Here is a 19,279-nt window from a genome sequence, read left to right as displayed (position 1 = left end):
TTTTCAGTATTTAGTTGTTTTTGGGCCTTGTTTGTTTGTTTTACATTTTGGTTGTTTGCAGTTGCTACAGTGACTTTTATTGAATAATTTTCTGTTTGTCCTTCAGCATTTGTATTTATTCAGAGATTTGTTGATTAAACGATTATATTTAGGAGGAATTTTGTATATTTCTCTGTTATTATGTGTCATTTTGAGAGTTTTCTTTTCTTTTTTTGTTGTCCTTTCATGTTATTTTTGTCTAGATTTGTAATGTCTTGAGTGATTCTTAAATAATTATTAATTTTCATATGTTTTTGGAGTTATTTTTGGGGATTTTCGTTCACATTTCTTATATTCTGTTATTTTTGTGTAATTTTTATTGGCGTATTATGTATTTTTGTAGTTTTTTTAAATTTTGATTGTTATTTTTGTGTGTTCTGTGTGATTTAGGTAATTTAGTCCTTGCTTCGTATCGTTATTTTTTTGTGTTTTTATGTTCTGTTCAACAAGTCACCTAATGTGGGCGTGGTCTATTGCCCTATAATGACTCAGTGTGTTCTGTTATTTTTATTTGCATTTATTTTGAAGTATAGTGTGATTTCGGTGGAATTCTGGATATTTTTCTGTTGTTTTGTGTGTTTTTGGAGTCATTTTGTATGTTTTTGTCATAGTTTTGTGTTTGGTTGTCATTTTCTATCCTTTTGTTATTTTTTATCTGTATTTGTAGCATCTTGTGTGATTTCTGGTCAGTTTATTTTCGTTTTTTTTAATTACATTTTTAGAATTGTTTGTGTGTTTGTTTGTGAGTCATTTTGTGTAATTTCATTGGTGTATTTTTTTTTGCTATTTATGTAACATTTTTTTTATGTTCTGTTATTTTATTAATTTAGTCCTTGCTTTGTATGTTTTTCTGTTTTTTGTGTACATTTGTAGTAGTCTTGAGTGATTTCGGAGGAATTTTGTATGTTTCTCTATTATTTTGTGTCTTTTTGGAGTCATTTTGAGTGCTTTGTTGCCTTTTTTTAATCCCTTTTTATTATTTTTATCCATATCTGTAGTGTGTTGTGTGATTTCTAAGTAATTTTGTGTTGTTTGAGTTTTGTTTTTTATGTTTTAGAAGTTATTTTTGTGTATTTTTGCTCACGTTTTGTATATTCTCCTGTTATTTTTGTGTGCTCTGGGTGATTTAAGTAATTTAGTCCTTGCTACATATATTTTGTGATTTCATGTGTTTTTATGTTCTGTTCAACAAGTCATCTAATGTAGGTGTGGCCTGTTCCCCTCTAATTGTTATTATGTTGAGTTGATACAGTAACTTTTATTAAGTGGTTTTCTTGTTTTGGATATTTTTATATTGTTTGTATTTGTTGTCATTTTGTGTTTTTGTCATTTTTAAAAATATTTTTCTGTTATTTTGTGTGATTTCAGGGGAATTTTGTATATTTCTGTTATTTTGTGTATTTTTGTAGTCGTTTTTATCTTTTTCTGTTGTTTTGCTGTGTATTTGTAGCGTCTTGTGTGAATTTGGGGGAATTTCCTGTAGTTTGACTTTTATATTTAATTGTTTTTAGGCTGATTTTGTTTGTTTGTGTTTATATTTTGGTGGTTTGCAGTTGCTGCAGTGATTTTTATTGAGTGGTTTTGTTTTTGTCCTTCTGCATTTGCATTTATTCAGAGATTTGTGGATTAAACGGGTGATACTTTTTGTCCAATTTGTGCTGGTTTTATCACTGAACGAGCACATTTCTAAACTAAAGAAGGAATTAATGCTGCCGTGGTTCAGATTTGAATGAATCAGTTTCCTTTGACTCATCCACTGGATTTCTTCCTCTTATTTGCTCTCATTAGGCTTCATTTTGCACATCATAGGAAGCAGATCAAAGTCAATCTGAGGTCTGACGCTGCAGCCGTGACTTTGATAAACGTGTTATTTACACACGACGAAATGACATCCAAGCATCACAGCTTCAGATGACACAGAGAGAAAAGTCTCACGTTTCTCTCCATTAGGTTGATTTCAACATTGATTTAAAATCATGACTCTGTTGATCTTTTACAGCTGTGAGTATTCCTCCAAAAACACGTGTGTTAGCTTAGCACTGGAGTCTCTGTACAGACTGATTGTTGTCTCTGATATTACATTTGCAAATTTTCCCAATTCCATTTCAGAGTCAACACATTTCTCTAGTCAGATGTTATTAAAGGTTAATAAACTTGCTAAAATTGTGCCAAACTTGCTTAATATGCTGAAATGTGCCTAAACAAGCTTAAGATCGTGACAGATTTGACGCAAGATTTGACGTTTTCTACACTTGCTAAAGCAAAACATTAGACCAACCGTCTTATGGTGAAATATATCTTAAATATAATCATTTTAAGTTTCCTTGACTTCAGCGTAATACGTCCTTTTTGTCTTCTTTTTGAATTTAAGGTTTCATTTATTCAGATAACTGTTTCTACATATTATTCAAAACCTGACACTGGGAGGGGGTCGGCAAACTATGAATAATTTTTGAACAATTTGTGCCCATTTTTGCTTATTTTTACCCTTTTTCTGCAACTACACCAAACTCGCCATATTTTTTTTTTTTTTTTCTTTTTTTTTTTCACCTTGTCTGCACATGCTGTTGAAGGTTAACACTACAAGAAGTGCAATCTTTTAACAGCAATGCATATTTTATTATTGCAATTAAATAAATGAATTTATTTCATTGCATAATTGTGACCATCACCAGCCCTCCCTAGGGAAGGGTAAATACTTTATTAAAGGGAGGATGTTAAAAAGAGAGGGCAGTGTTACACCAGGGTGAGGGGGGTGGGGGGGGGGAGTTAACAGGGAGGAGGGATACAAGATAGGAAAACGAATGGGTGGGGAATAGTCAATAAGTTACAAGTGATGCGATGTGAAATTGTGGTAGTGTATATTGTGCTTATTGTTGTGTTATCAAGCCAGTTTGGTAACCAGTGTGCGGCTTAGGAATAATGGTGGTGGCTGTGAGCAGAGGAGGAAGTGAGTGAAAATTCCATAAAACAGGTATTTGGGAAGCCCAGTATGAGTGTTATCCCACAGCCCGAGGCCGGTGCGTCCATGACAAATGTGATTCCAAGAACCGCTACTGCAAAACCCATGGGCCGCCCCCGGGCCCGAAGAAGCAGTCGGGCCAGCAGAAAGAGCGGGAAATGTAGGGGCCCCCGGCGACCACCCCACGGCCAAGCAGCCCCCCGAACGCCCCCAAGATCCCAAGCCGAGAGGCAGCCATTGCCCCCCCCATACACACCCGAGAAGGCCCCAAGGAGCCAAGGACCCAGCGCACCACGCCACCGATCCCAACCCCCAACCCCCAAGGGTTGGGTATGGGTGTGTAGTGCATTTTGTGAGTGAGCCAGACCAGCTGGGAGTGGGGTGAAGTGAACATGTAGGAGGCCTGTCCAGTGTGAGCCGGGCCCGTCCGCATGGCGGGCCACGCGAGAGGATAGATGGCGCAGACGGGCAAGTGGCACTGCGGGCCCCGGAGCAGCACAGCCGGAGACCCCTCCCCACGGCACCCCCCAGACCGCGCCGGCCCTGCGGAGCACGGCGACACCTCCCACCCCCGGGCACAGCCAGGCACCAACCCCATCCCCCGGCGCCCCAGGGGGCGACCCCCGCCGCCCGCCGGCCTGGAGCAACGCCACCCCGCCGCCAAGGGGAGTGGCCGAGCAGGGGGGAGGCCTGTGCCCGCAACAGGGCCAGCACAGGCCCACCCGGCGCCACGATACAACACTCTCCACCGGGAGGCGGCCCCGGCCCCCCTGACGAGAGAGGACGCCATCCACCGCCATCCCGCCAGCCACGGACCGGCAAGCCAGAGTACCGAAGCACCAGCCCGGAACCGCCCCCCCACACCAACGGCGCCAATAGAGCCCCCCCCCCCACGGAGGCGATCCCCGACGACCCACGCACCGGCACGAGACACCCCCCCGACGCCAGCACACCCCGGACGACAGCGGGCCCGAGGCCACCAGCCCCGCCACGCCCAAGGCTGCGCAGCCCCGCCACGAGCCGCGGCCGGTCCCCGGGCAGATGGCAGGAGAGCACTCCCCCGGACACGTAGACCAAGGATCCGCCCCCGGGGCACCCCCGCCCCGGAATCGCGCCCACGGCGCCCGGCGCACCCAGCCAGCAGACCAGCCAATCCCGACGCAGATCCACCAGGCCAGGAACCACGCGCCGCGCCCCCGCACACCCACCCAATACGACCCCCGGGGAGGCCCCATAGCCTACAGTTGGGCTAGTGCATTAGTAAAGAGTGGTGCTGGCAGTCGCTTGCAGGCTAGATCATCAGGCTTTTAAAAATTTAGATTTAATGCAATTAAAAAAGGAGTCCAACGCTCCTCAAAGCACGTTATTTTTTTTTGTTTTCTGAGAGCAGACATCTTTTCCATGGAAATAAATTCTGTGAGGAGATTTTGCCATTGGTTTATGTTTAAGGATTTTTTGTCTTTCCAATTTAGTAATATTGTTTTTTTTTGCTATGGCTAGTGCCGCAAGGATTGATTGTGATTGGTTTGCTGGAGGTTGAAGCATTGTCAGGTCTCCAATCAAACAAAGATTTGGAGATAAAGGAATCCTGCAGTCCAAAATGGAGGACAGTTTTTCAGTGATTAGAATCCAAAAGTGTTGAACTGAGGAGCAAAGCCATAAGGCATGTAAATAGGAATCCGCTGTATTCTGGGTGCACTGAGAGCAGATGTCTGTTGCTGATGTTACGGCTGAATTTACGGTTGACCTCATTTGGAGACATGATTTGTTGCTCTGGTTGAATGATGGAGTCCAGGAGAAGCATTGATGATTTTATATAAAAAAAGTTTATTCTAAAACTAAGAAAAAAGGTACAAGATGGAACAAAGTGAAACAAAATTAGCGTCCGTCCAGGCGGACGTCCGAAGGAAGTGCCGCTCCCTCTAACAGTTTCAGCTTAAGGTTTTATACAGATAAGAAAAGGTCCCAACAGTGTGAGACAAAAGGGAGGGAGTCAGATGCCCATAGTGGAAATGTTGGAGGATGATGAAGATGTTATGAGAAGGTTCGGCTCCAGTCTTTATCTGTCTTGATAAGTGTGTGCGTCAGTGTATGTCTGCATGTGAGCAGAGATTCTGGCTTGGCAGAGACTGTGCTGCACTGAGTACGATCTGTACTGTTTAATCATGATTCAGCTGTTCAAAAGTGTAAAGAGTAATGGAGTCGTCATGTATTAAAACATGACAAATTGTACACATGAACATACATTTGACGATATGATGATGAATATAATAATTGACCATAACATTCCCCACTTTTGGTCGCCTCAACGACCAAATCAAGAAACAAAATTATTATATTCACAGATATATCAAGAAAATGTGGAAATAAACTTCTTCATCATTATTATCAATGGCATGAATCATCAAAAATCATCCTTTATTACATCTAGATAAGCAAAAATCATCATTTGCATCAAGGACATCACTCGTCTTCATCGGCTGAGTTCAGTGGTAACTGGGGTAACCAATAGCATGGTTAGAATCACCGCACTTGATTGGCGGCACCATGAGTGAAGAATCTTGAGTATTTTCCTCAATCGTAGCAGAAGGGTTTATGACTGTATTCCTGCAGCTAGGTGTGAGGTTGTCCACCCTCAACCTAGCTATGAGCATTTGGTGTGGCTTATAAACAAAGCTAGGCCCTTGTTCTAGAGCGTTTTCTTGTGTGTGTCTCGGTGGCCTTGTCGGTTCCCCCTTCATTGTTCGGTCAGCCTCCGTCTCAGCATCAGCTGGTGTCGGCAATCATCTTGGATCCATGTCGCCCGCTCCACGACCTTCGCTGCCGTGTGGGTCGTTCATTTCCGGTCGGCGTTGTAGATGATTGGTTGTTGTCTGAGGAAGGGTAGTCTCCACACACCTGGCAACCTCTCTTGGGACCGACTGGTACCTGAACAGAAGGGGGGGGAAAAACACCAAAACAGAACTCTTGGGATTGGCTGGTACCTGAACACAGGCGCGATCCCACTACTGAGGCTTTAGCTGGTAGCTGGTACCTGGTAGGCTTTAGCTGGTACCTGAACAGAAAAAAAAAGGGGTGGGGGGGAAACAAAACAAAACAAAACAAAACAAAACAAAACAAAACAAAATAAAATAAAAGTTTAGGGGTGTTAGGGTTAGTTAACTAACTAAATGAATAGTTAGTATGGCCAGGAATGCAGAGACAGGTCAGAGGTCAGGATCTGAGAGTTTTTCAGATCCTGAAAGGTGCTGCTGCACAATCACACAATGGTTAGGTGTGGGTTAGTGAGCTAGCTCAATGTTATCTGTAGCATTCGCACGCGAGTGGGAAAATATGAGGCTGAAAGAAAAGCAGGAAGTATTAATTCGATTTTCTTTTCCTGGAGTAAGAAGAAGCACAGCTGGAGTTGCAGTGATTCTCAAACTGTGGTACGTCTACTTACCTGGTGAGAAGCAACAATTTGAGAACCACTATTTACAAGGACATGCAAGTCGGACGGAGAAGGACATGCAAGTCGGACAAGTGTGGAGTGTGGTTACATGTCTTCTCAAGATGAATACATACAATTGGGAGACATGGAGATGTGAGAAAGCTAAATAAGTTTAACCAAATAAATAAATGATGTTATTTATTTATTTAAATTGTTTGTTTCATTTTTCTTTGCTATCTCTTATTTGTGAAGGAGAAATCTTATTCTATCCTTTATTTATTCTGAATAATGTTAACACTCCACACCTATTTACATAGCCTAATTCTTTTATAGAGCTGAATTTGTCAGTTCATTTATTTCATTATTTTCCCTCATAATTATTATTTGAGATGTAATTTACTTAATTTTGAAGGTCAATTGGTGGCAAAAGTGTCTCCTATTCTGTGTCTGAACCAGAGTTTAGCAAGATTATTGGCCCTTTAAGGTTAGACAGAATTAAAGTTAAGTTGAGTCGAACAATCATATTGTCTTTTGCTCTCTGTATTTATCCCATTCGTAGGGGTGACGAGCCCCAGCACGGTTTGGAGAGCTTCCTTAAATGCTTGGAAGTTACTTAACTTTAAACTATCTCTTATTTCAATCAATTATCAAGAATTTCAGGAGGACCCTTTTTAAATCCCAGGCGACCCAGATTGGGCCACCAACCCAATGTTGAGAACAGTTAATTTTTTCCCTTAAACGTGTCTAAACCCAGTGAAGGTGTTTTATGGTCTTGCACGCTAAGTGCTGTTGGAACAAGAAGAAAATGGTTGGAGGGTTTTGGGGTATATTATTTTCCTATGATAAAATATAAATCAAAAATCAGAGGGACGTTGGCCCGCTCCCTTCCCTTTTTTACATAGGAATACATTTGGATTCTTAAAACCATATGATAAATATCATTGGAAAATCACTTATCTGATCATTTTGGATGTGTCTCCGTTTTCCTCTCTCTTGTGTCCGCCTGCCTTTGTGCCCTCCAACCTCCTCGAACTCCTCCTCCTCAGCCTTAAAAGGTCAAAGCCAGGGTCAACTGTACGCTCCCTTTGGAAATTTGAAGATCTGTCCCCACTTTCGCAGTTGGATTGGAAGTCTCTGTAGTCTCTGGAATAGATATTATGTTAGAACATCCACAATATGTCATATTGTCACGTGTCTATTTCAATCTATTTCCCCTTTGCTTCCCAGTTACAGTTATGGACAATACTTCCCTTTAATTCTCATCCTTCATCATAAGAGCAGTGACCAGGCATGGCGGCGAAGGGAGGCAGGATCGGAGTCGAGAAGGCGGTGGCATTGTCTGTTAGGAAACACTCAGAAACAGAAAGAGAGGAAACCATTAAGACTTAACTGGATAATTTAAAATATCTCTTTTCTTTAGTTGGATTTGATTCGTCTCCTTTGAGTATACAGCCAGCGGCCTGTGTATTGGAAAAAAAACAACACAATAACAACAACAAAGACGAAGACATAGACAAGTACACACAACAACGAGTATACACATATAACAACAAAAACATGGACACTGAACATGAACAGCAAGGTCAGTCAAGGTCAAAGCCAGTCATTCCACTGAAAGTGGTATCATATATAAAAAACGTCGTTTGGTGTTTTTAAACACCCAGAAAAAAAAACCTTTAAAACCTGGTAAACTTTTTAGAAGACTGAAGGAAAACAACCTCAGTACCAAACTGAAGGAAAATTTCGCACAACTGTCAGGACTTTTTGGGCGCCTCTAAGATTATTCAACGGAGCACGCAACCTCTAATAACCCTCACTCTAAGGGAACGTAGAAATTTGTTCAGAACGGTATTCGGTTACCAAGCATGTATCAAATCAGGTGGACCACTATCCCCGAAGAGTGCTTTCCCTAGCAAGGTTTATCCTTTTTCTGCACATTAAACCAGGACTTCTTGTTTGAAAAGTAATTGCCTATGTACTCATAGCAACTAATGGGACATTTTTTCTCTCAGGAAAAATTTGGTACCCCCCCCTGCTGTCGAGTGGCTTTGGGCCGGCCAGACAGTCCGACGCGGTAAGGGGGAGGCGCGCAAAATGAAAACAATGAATGTTGTAACACTATTTTCTTCCCCTTTGTTTGTTCTTTTCTCATAAAGGCAAAAGCAGTGTAAATAAATGAGCAACATAATGAATAAAAGCAAAGATAAATGATGGGCACACATGGTCTCATGTGGCAAACAGAAGGGTTCTGTGTGAAGTTCTGGTGGTCCTGTGTTTCTCATAGTTATGAATGTGGGTGTGTGACTGTATGTCTGGTCCGTCTGCGTGTGAGAGAATAAATGAAAACAAAATAATCTAGTGCACAGTCAGAAGATAGAGGGGTTAGTATTGTGCTATCGAAGGAGAAGCTTGTTGGCTATTTGCTAGTTGTCCCCCTCCATGCCAAAGTTCAAGGCTAAAGTGATTTAGCACTACCACCAAAGGCTGTGGTGGACTTCTTGTGGCTTGGTATCCTTGTGGCTTTTGAAACAGTGTCTTTTTTTTTTTTTTTTTGGTGAAGATTTCCAGCAGACGTGTGATCAGTCTGCAGTTGCTGCCCATCATTCAGGCAGTAATCGTGGCATTTAACTCGCAACTCATTGGTGGGGGAGTGTCCACTCCGACGCCCACATGTTCTCAGTCTTTGATGATGGGGCAGGATGTGTTAATCCCGGCATTGGCATGCGGCCCATTCATAGACGATGAAGAGTTGACTTGGGACTGAGCGAGTTATTGCATTGCTTTGCTGAATGGGAGTTGAGTCCTTGAGTCCTGAAAGGTCACAGACCTTTGATTGTTCATTTCTTTCTGATGCTTGGTCCTTTGAATGATGTTGACATTTCATTAGCATAAGAGTTGAAGGTGATTTCATTCTTTCATTGAAGATGTCGTTTCTTCAGGGGCAACCGCAAAGCCAACAGAAACTAAATTTATATATATATGTTTATAAAGGCAGCTTTACCTTAGTCCGAATTGGTGTTTGAGGTTCAACCGATGGTTCGTGCTCCAGTCTCTGTCCGGGGGCAGACAGAAGATGGATCCAGTTCGTCGACGCCAATTGTTACGGCTGAATTTACGGTTGACCTCATTTGGAGACATGATTTGTTGCTCTGGTTGAATGATGGAGTCCAGGAGAAGCATTGATGATTTTATATAAAACAAGTTTATTCTAAAACTAAGAAAAAAGGTACAAGATGGAACAAAGTGAAACAAAATTAGCGTCCGTCCAGGCGGACGTCCGAAGGAAGTGCCGCTCCCTCTAACAGTTTCAGCTTAAGGTTTTATACAGATAAGAAAAGGTCCCAACAGTGAGAGACAAAAGGGAGGGAGTCAGATGCCCATAGTGGAAATGTTGGAGGATGATGAAGATGTTATGAGAAGGTTCGGCTCCAGTCTTTATCTGTCTTGATAAGTGTGTGCGTCAGTGTATGTCTGCATGTGAGCAGAGATTCTGGCTTGGCAGAGACTGTGCTGCACTGAGTACGATCTGTACTGTTTAATCATGATTCAGCTGTTCAAAAGTGTAAAGAGTAATGGAGTCGTCATGTATTAAAACATGACAAATTGTACACATGAACATACATTTGACGATATGATGATGAATATAATAATTGACCATAACACTGAGAAGCCCATTTTATACATTTTCTGTTGGGTAATGTGGGATCTGTGGAGGACCTTGTATTGAATTAGCTGAAGGTTTGTGTTTTTTGTCATCTTAAAAGTATTACAACAAATTTCTGCGCAGAAATCAGTGCTCGGGGTGATTGAGAGTTCGGCCTCCCACTTCGCGATTGGTAAGTAATTACAGTTAGTGTTCGAGAGCGCTCTGTATATTTTTGAGAGTTTTTTTTGATTTTGTTGAGATTTTTTTCATATATATAGCCAGTTCTGGAGGTTGTAAAGTAGTTAAGTCTAGTGGAGTAGTTTTCTTTATTGTCTCTGTTACTTGTAAGTACTGTAGAAAGTTACTTTTATTTATATCGAATGCTTGGGTTAGATTGTTATATGACCTGATCTTGTCATTTTCAAAAAGGTCTTGGAGATGAGTGATTCCACTCTCTTCCCATGTCTTCAGATAGAGTGGTGTTTTTTTATTTTTAAAGTCGGGGTTGTGCCAGATTGGAGACAGTATACTAGTTTTTAATTGGACATTTGTGATGTCCAGGGCTTTCCACCATGCAGTCAGTGTGGAGGCATTTAGTGGGTTTTTAAAGCAGTTGTGATGTTTGAGGGTCGCAGTGATAAAAGGGAGATCAGAGAGTTTAATATGTTTGCAGTCTAACTGTTCTATTTCTAGCCAGGTGTTGTAGTATTCTTTTGGTTTTAGCCATTCTGTTAAATATAGTATTTGGTTTGCTAAGTAATAATGCATGAAATTAGGGGCTTCTAAACCACCCTTGTCTTTGTTTTTTTGAAGGGTTGAAAGGCTTATTTTAGGTTTTTTATTTCTAGTATAGAATTTTGTAGTTGTAGAATCTAATCTTTGAAACCATTGTTTTGGTGGTTTCAGTGGTATCATTGAGAACAGGTAGTTTATTTTTGGTAAGATTTTCATTTTAACTGAGGCTATCCTGCCAAGTAGTGAGATGGGGAGATTGTTCCATCTCCGCAGATCTTCTGTGACTTTGTCCAACATCGGATCATGATTTAGTTTAATTAATTCATTTAAGTTTGGTGATATATTTAAGCCTAGATATTTAATTGTATTTGTGGTGGAGGGGTGTTGTGGATTTTGGTGTGCAGGATTCCATGAGTTTTTTGTCAAAGGGAGGATTGATGATTTTGTCCAGTTAATGGAATAGTCTGATAATTTAGAGAAGCTGTTTATTAGATTAAATACTTCCTCTAAAGAGGATTGCGGTTCTTCCAAATAGAGTAAAATGTCATCCGCGTAAAGATTAATTTTGTGTTCTGAGATGGATGAGTGGATTCCTTTAATAACAGAGTTCTGACGTACAGCTGCTGCGAGAGGTTCAACGAATATTGCAAAAAGCAAAGGTGAGAGTGGACAGCCTTGTCTGGTTCCCCTCTGCAGTGTGAAGCTTTGGGATGTTATTTTGTTTGTGGTTACTGAGGCCTTAGGTTTATTGTACAGGGTGGAGATCCATTGTATGAATGATTCTCCGAAGCCAAATTTGCCAAGGACAGCAAGGAGGAATGACCAGTTGACTCTATCAAATGCTTTTTCTGCATCGAGTGACAAACTCGCCATATTTTAACCTATTTTTCATCACTTTTTTTGCTCCGTTTAATGCATTTTAGCTCCATTTAATGCATTTTTGCTACATTACTTCCATTTCTACCACTTCTCCATCACATTTGAATGCCTTTTCTGCACATTTTTTCATTTTCAGGACATTATCGGCACTTAGAAACCCTCTCTACCACTTTTCCACGCTTAATTTTGCCAATTTAGCCACATTCACGATTTGTCATACCCATTATTTGCAAGTTTAAACTAATCGTTGCTACTAATTGTTCAGTGTCGGCGTCATGGGGGGGGGGGGGGGCATTCACCCCCCCAGCTGACCTTATGTGCCCCCCCCCCTGCAAACACTCTTCCCACTACAGGGGAGCTTTTTAATAATCAAAGATATCTGATTGGCTATAGCAACTGACAGCGGACGGGAGTCTGCTCCATAGATATAATATACTGTGGTGTAATTGTTTAACATTTGTGCTATTGAACGTACCCTAGAGCTGTTGTTTGGATCAGCCAATAGAATGTGTATGTGTCTATGGCAGGGGTCTGCAACCTGCAGCTCTGGAGCCTCATGTGGCTCTTTGACTCTTTTGCAATGGCTCCCTATAGCTTTAAAAAAAAAAAAAACCTATTGAAATAAAGAGTTGTTATTTTCCTACAGAGGCTATTATTGATTAATGACAAATAAAATCAAGATATAACAATTTGTTAACCTAAAAATAAATCACATTGTGCAATGACTCAGCACCTTCCTACTTCACCTCCTGCAACATCTACAGACCATCAACTTTCCTGCACCTGTGACTAACCTTAAGTTTTAAATCCCTGGTAAAAAACTAAACCAACAAAAACACTATTCTGAAAGAAAATAGAGATTTTAATTGTGTGGGAACAGATTCATTTAACCACCAATGTACAGGTTAAATATGTATGTTTTATGTGTGGCAAGAAATGAGAAATTAGCATGTGTTGATCACATGATCATGTGTTATCAAACTTCAAGTTACTTTTTGTGGCTCTTTAAATACATTAACTAAAAATAATCTTCTTTATATAACATTGTGTTCATGTAAACTGAGATGGGTAAGAATTTGAAGATGCAAGATACTGTTTAGTTGTTATTTCTTGATGTTAATTTATTTCATTTTATTTTAGTCTGTTTTTAAGTTGCCATTTACATGATCAATAAAAATCAAATCATGAAATCAAACATTATTCTATGTCATTTTAACTGTATAGAATTTCAATCACTGTATTGTCTTCATTGAGAAGGTATTTTTCTGGCTCCAGGAGGACTTTAATCCAGGTGAGATGAGGCAAAATGGCTCCTTTGAGAGTAAAGGTTGCAGATCCCTGTCCCAGACCATAATGATTACACATAAATAAATGAACCCAAGGATGCATCAGTTATTTCACCACCAGAGGCCAGAATATTTTATAGTATCAGAAGTTATCATTAATTGTAAATTACCAATTACAATTAAATTTGCTGAACTCAATTACAATTCAGTTACAATTACAACAGCAACAGATGTTTTTCAATTACAGTTATAATTGTCATAATTCAATATTATATTTGGATTAGCACTGCTATCTCCATTTATACAGTATGTGTGTGTGTATAATAACCTATATACTGTATATAATAAAACAGTTTAAAATCCTATCGTTTAAGGTGTAAAAGGACAATAACAACAACAAGTGACTTTATTCACTTTATTGGTTACAATTGATTTTATTCTCAGGGGGAGCGACAAAAAAAAAAGGAACCAACAATTTTTTACATGTGAAACCTAAAAACCATATTTTATGACAAATACAATAACAGAATAAAAGCAGAAACCACAAAAAATACACATTCCCTATAAGTGTGTGTGTGTGTGTGTGTGTGTGTGTGTGTGTGTGTGTGTGTGTGTGTGTGTGTGTGTGTGTGTGTGTGTGTGTGTGTGTGTGTGTGTGTGTGTGTGTGTGTGTGTGTGTGTGTGTGTGTGTGTGTGTGTGTGTGTGTTAAAGTTTACAGAGTTCAGCAGTAGTTCCAACATTGTAGAAAACACTGAGTCCGAGGTGGAGCGGCTCAGTGAAGGTGGTGTTCACTCTGTGGAGGAGAGTCATTGTGTCACAGACGCTGTAGAAGCTCAGAATACCTGCTGTGTGATCCACGTACACTCCTATCCTGGAGGAATGAGGACCTGGGACTGTAGTTCTGATGTTGTTGTGATAAAATGTGTATTTGTTTGTAGTACACCTTAAAGACCATGATTTGTTATTATAACCAAGTCCACATTCATGTCCAAACCCTGCTCTGCTGATACTCTTGTATGAAACAGCTACACAAACTCCTCTCCCTCTCCACTCCACCTCCCAGTAACAACGTCCAGTCACACTCTCTCTGCTCAGGACCTGATGATAATTAGTGAATCTGTCTGGATGAGGAGGATGATCCTGATTTTCACTCATTACTGTTACTTTTCTGTTTCCTTCTGATAAACTGAGCTTAATTAAAGCTGTGTTTGGATCCAGAGTGATTTCCTGTGAATACTTTAAGAATCCAGCTCTGCTCGTCGGCTCTGGTGGTAAAACATCCACTCTCTCCACAGTGTGACAGACTTTGGTCCAGTCCTCCATCAGGACTTTGTGGAGATGTTCTCTGAGCTCTGACACAGCTGCTGTCACCTCCTCAAAGCAGTTCTCAGGACCTGTGATGATGGAGGAGTGTGTGGACACACTGAGCGCTGACAGGGAGCTGTAGCTGAGGACAAACTGGATGTGATCCTCAGTGTGGGAGAGCTGCTGCAGCTCAGCGTCTCTCTTCTTCAGCTCACTGATCTCCTGCTCCAGCTTCTCCTGAAGAGCTCGGACTGCACTCACTTCAGTCTGCTGCTTGGATCGGACCTCCTTCTTCAGCTCAGACCTTCTGTCCTGGAGGAGACGGATCAGCTCAGTGAACATCTGCTCGTTGTGCTCCACTGTCTGATCAGCAGAGACGTTGATGGTCTTCACCTGCTGTTTCAGCAGCTCCACATCTTCCTCTCTGTCCTGGATGTTCTTCTGGATGTCAGCTCGACTCTCCTGCAGCTCTCTCTGCTTCTCAGTTCTTTCTGCTGCAGCTGAAACCGTGTCGTGGCCTTTATGTTCATCCATGGAGCAGAGAAAACAGATACACTGCTGATCAGTGCGGCAGAAGATCTTCATCACCTCATCATGACGAGAGCAGATCTTCTCCTGCAGCTTCTCAGATGGATCCACCAGCTTGTGTCTCTTGAATGCAGCAGATTCATGATGAGGCTGAAGATTTTTCTTACAATAAGAGGCCAGACACACCAAACAGGACTTGTAGGCCTTCAGTTTCCTTCCAGTGCAGGAATCACAGGCCACGTCTTCAGCTGTAGCGTAGCTTTCAACAGCAGGAGCATCGTGACGTCTGCTCTTATTTATCTTCTCCACTACTTCTGCCATCAAGGTGTTTTTCACCAGGACAGGCCTCGGTGTAAACGCCTCTCTGCACTGAGGGCAACTGTAGCTGTTCTTCACAGCCTCTCCATCCCAGAAGCTGCTGATACACATCCTGCAGTAGCTGTGTCCACAGGGAACGGTCACCGGCTCCTTCAGGAGGTTCAGACAGATGGAACAGGAGAAGGTCTCTCCGTACAGATCAGCTCCTTCCTGCGCCATTTCACAAGTCCCAGTGTAACTGCCTCTCCCTGAAAACCAGTCTGAGCGTCTGAGTGCAAAGCTACTTTACAGCATGAGTCAGCACTTCCTGGTTACACCCACAGACAAAGTGCAGATCTGAGGGGGTGGAGCCAAGAGCTGAGAGAGAATGTTGTTGTTTAATCCAGGAAATGAAGGTGTTTCACTGATACTCAGTTTAAAGACACATCCAGCCTGGCTGGTTTTGCAGGTCCAGGGCTGAACCTATGTTCACAATAGTGTCTCTACTTATTATAAAAAAAATAACTATGGTGTTTGAAGCCATGTTTACTGTAATAAGTGAACAATAAAATTAGAATCAAGGCATTCAACATTAATCTTTACTAAAAAATCATGAACATTGGATTTTAAGGTGTTTGAACCCATCTTTGCTACAAGACTGATGTTATAAAATCAGATTTGAGGGATTTGAACCAAAGTGTACTATAAAAGTGAACCTATGTTTACATCAATCACTTTTGTAGCGCTTTTTTACTCTAAAATGACAGATTTTAGGGTATTAAACCCATGTTTATTTGAAACAAAAAAGTAATCAGACACATCTGATTCAATGGGTTTAAACTTATGTTGACAACAAAAGTGGTGAAAAACATTTATTTTAATGGTTCTGAACCTCTGTTTATTGCAAAAGTGAATTTAATATAATGATTTAAAAGGTTTAAGTCCAGTTTTGCTCCAAAATTGATTAAAAACAGATTTGAAGGGATTTGAACCCATTTTTAGTCCAATAGTGATGATTAAAAAAACCTATCACATACTAAAAGTGCATTATAAAAAAAATTCAATTATGCACTAATTCTATATAAAATATTTACGAGGTAATTTCTTTGCTCCAGTTCTCTTTTGTAGCTGAAATCCCTCTCCTGGCGCTCGTTGAGTATCATGTGATCAAAGGAATTCTGGAAATTTTTTGATTATTTTTCCAATTTAAATTTGATTTATATTACGGTTATGATTTATTCTGATTTTACAACGTTTGAAATTTGCCAGTAATGATTATTGTCATTATAATTTCCATATTTTTGCTCTTCATGTAGTGTCAACCTATGATCACATATATCTACCTTTACCAGCAACAACTGCATCTCTTTCACACACTACACCCAACCTGGCAATGCAGCATCAGCAGTTTTGCACCAAGATGTATTTCATAATCTACAGGTTAATTATTGATCTATCAGTCATATTTATTTCTGTTCGGTTTTTAATAATATCATCTTTAAAGAAAGATATCTTTACTTTTCCCATTTGTTTGTAGCAGAGGTGCTAAGTGCCATTTTGTATATCCGGTGAGCCCATACATCAGAGTTGCACACGAGGAGAAGAACCGCTGTGAACACACAACGCTGGTTACTCGGCGGTCCCCCCTCCTCACCGAGGGGACTCAGGGCCGACCTGCTTCCTCCGGAAGGGTCCGTAGCTCACCCTCTCCCTGGATTTGGGCTGGAGGAGGGTCTTCTTCTACTTATTATTAGAGGTTGTAAATGAACATATTGGTGCACTAGCCAATATTAAGACCCAGGGTCTTAATCCAGATGGTTTGAGTCCTGACTCTTCACAGTGAGTCACAGAAATGAGTTCTTGACCACTGAGCCAAATTGAAAGATGAAAAAAAGCACTAAGTATATAAAATTAGGTCTCAAAATCATAGAAAAACAAGAACCGTCTGCTCTGAGACCTTGGGGGCGTGTCAGTTAGAGGCGCTAAAACCACGCACACGCACAGGAGGGTGCCGCCTCCATGTACTGTGTCTATGGGAGAGAGCAGTGTGAAAGCGGCTCCAGCGTCGATAGTGCTTCCAGAAGTGCTCAGATCAGGCCAAACAAGCTGAAAGGTCTGCTCCGCCCAGTCTGAATATGTGCATCCCTCCCACTAGAGGTGACAAACAAAATTGCGGTGTAAAAAAAGTCCTAATTTCATGGAAATTGAGGCACCAGTGGACACATTTTGTTCCCCTGAGTCCAAATATGTGGTTTGTTTTTGGCTAGGGGCCGGTTTGCACCCGCTGGAGAATGCGGAAGTTTGGTGTGCTGCAGCAGCAGGATCGGGTTTATGCTAATGATGACTCCGTTACGTAACGTGGCTACGATTTCTGACCCGCCATTAAATTTGAAACACAAACTGTGAAGCCTCGCTCCACAATTACATTCTAAATGGTTGAATGGCTTTTTACATGTTTTAAGGAATACATTAAATATGACTTATTTAATGTGTTTAGAAGAAAATGGCTGAATTTGCTTTACACGGACTTTAACCCAGATTGTTTGAGTCACGACTCTTCATGGTGAGTCCACGACCTTGGTCCTTAACCCGGTTTGTTTGATAGTACTGACTTTTTACAGCAGGGGTCACCAATCTTTCTGAAACTATGAGCTACTTCATAGTTACTGTATAGTATGAAGGGCTGCCAGCTTGAAAAATCACTTTTTTAAAAAATACTAAATGTTCACGGTTTCACTTTAATTCCAGGGTAATATAATGAGGAAGGCTAGCAGTAGGCTAACCTAAAAACATAGGAAATGTTTAGGATTCAACATGCAACATTTATAATTTATGCAGTTCCATTATCATTGCATTTCATAGAAAATGATCATCTTCCTATTTTACTAGCTTCTAACAAAAGCTTTTAACTAATCGTGCAATGTAACAATTATGCCATATTTTGCGTAAATCCACCTTGTATTTTTAAAATATATCTTATTATATTATAGCCTATAGTATATAACATACCACAGTCCATACACCATACAGTATCTGCAACACTTGAAACATTTCTTATAATGTTTAAGTGAAAATAAACATATAAAGATGGTAAATTAATGCTAAAACTTTATCATGTACAGCAGTGTTTATCTGTCATATGTATTTATATTTGTGAGTTTGAATCCTAGAAAGTAAATCAGGTTTTAGATGGAGCTCATAGGTGACTAGAGCTCCTGAGGGCCCCTCACATGGTCCACATGTGTGTTTCTCTCATTTTGTGTTTGTTTGTGTATTTGTGTGTTTTTAATGTCATTTTCTATATTCTTTCATTTCATGTGTTTTTGTTGTTGTCTTGTGTGTTTTTAGCATACCTGTCAAGTTTTGAATTTGAAAATAAGGGAACATTTCTGTCGCCCACTACGAACCGTCCCAAAACCAGCCAGGCTGGATGTTTCTTTAAAATGAGTATCAGTGAAACCACTTCATTTCCTGGATTAACACAACAACATTCTCTCTCAGCTCTTGGCTCCACCCCCTCAGATCTGCACTTTGTCTGTGGCATACCTGTCAAGTTTTGAATTTGAAAATAAGGGAAATGTTCTGGCGCCCACTACGAACCGTCCCACGTGCCCAACCAAGCTCCAGTATCCCTTATATTTTAAGATAAGTGTACAATAAATCTAAAATACCCACTTGTCAACCACTTACTAAATACAATTATGTGATTAGAATCTGGTAGGTCGACCTTTATTAACATTGAAATTGTTTGAACATTCCTACTAGGGCTGGTGATATGAACCAAAACTCATATCTTAATATTTTTTCTCAAAATGGTGAAATACGATATAAATCTAGATAATTTTATCAAATAAAGTCTGACCAGAAAAACAATTCTGGGTTAAATTTGCTGATGCAAAATGCTACACAGGGACATTTAATAACAAACAGCTGATCAATATGTGACACTCATTAATCATCTAACTGAGCTTTACATGTTGTTCTGAGAAGTAAAAGCAGCGACTCCTAAAACTAGTATTTTGATGCATAATAAGCTAATATATATATAAATTTGATGTATGAAATATTATAGTTTTCTATATCGCCAAAATAGAAAACTCGATACATCTTGAATCTCGATATATCGCCCAGTTCTAATTCCTAAATAATAAAACAGCCTAAATAAAAATAT

General features: G+C 40.4%; 2 protein-coding genes across 2 annotated transcripts in view; one reads left to right on the top strand and one right to left on the bottom strand.

Moving 5' to 3' along the window:
- The window catches only part of LOC114473084 (voltage-dependent N-type calcium channel subunit alpha-1B-like), a 198,151-nt gene that overhangs the window by 12,320 nt on the left and 166,552 nt on the right, over positions 1-19,279 (top strand).
- LOC114473083 (tripartite motif-containing protein 16-like) lies at positions 13,379-15,408 on the bottom strand. Its single transcript, XM_028462480.1, has one exon. The coding sequence runs from the start codon at positions 15,346-15,348 to the stop codon at positions 13,684-13,686; it is 1,665 nt and encodes a 554-aa protein (XP_028318281.1). The 5' UTR covers positions 15,349-15,408; the 3' UTR covers positions 13,379-13,683.

The sequence above is a fragment of the Gouania willdenowi genome, chromosome 12, assembly GCF_900634775.1.
Source record: "Gouania willdenowi chromosome 12, fGouWil2.1, whole genome shotgun sequence".
Lineage (NCBI taxonomy): Eukaryota > Metazoa > Chordata > Actinopteri > Blenniiformes > Gobiesocidae > Gouania > Gouania willdenowi.
The sequence above is the reverse complement of the archived record's forward strand: the minus strand, read 5'-3'. Positions and strand labels throughout refer to the sequence as shown.

Excerpts from the sequence above, each read along its gene's own strand:
- LOC114473083 (XM_028462480.1), bottom strand. The coding sequence starts at position 15,348 with ATGGCGCAGGAAGGAGCTGATCTGTACGGAGAGACCTTCTCCTGTTCC.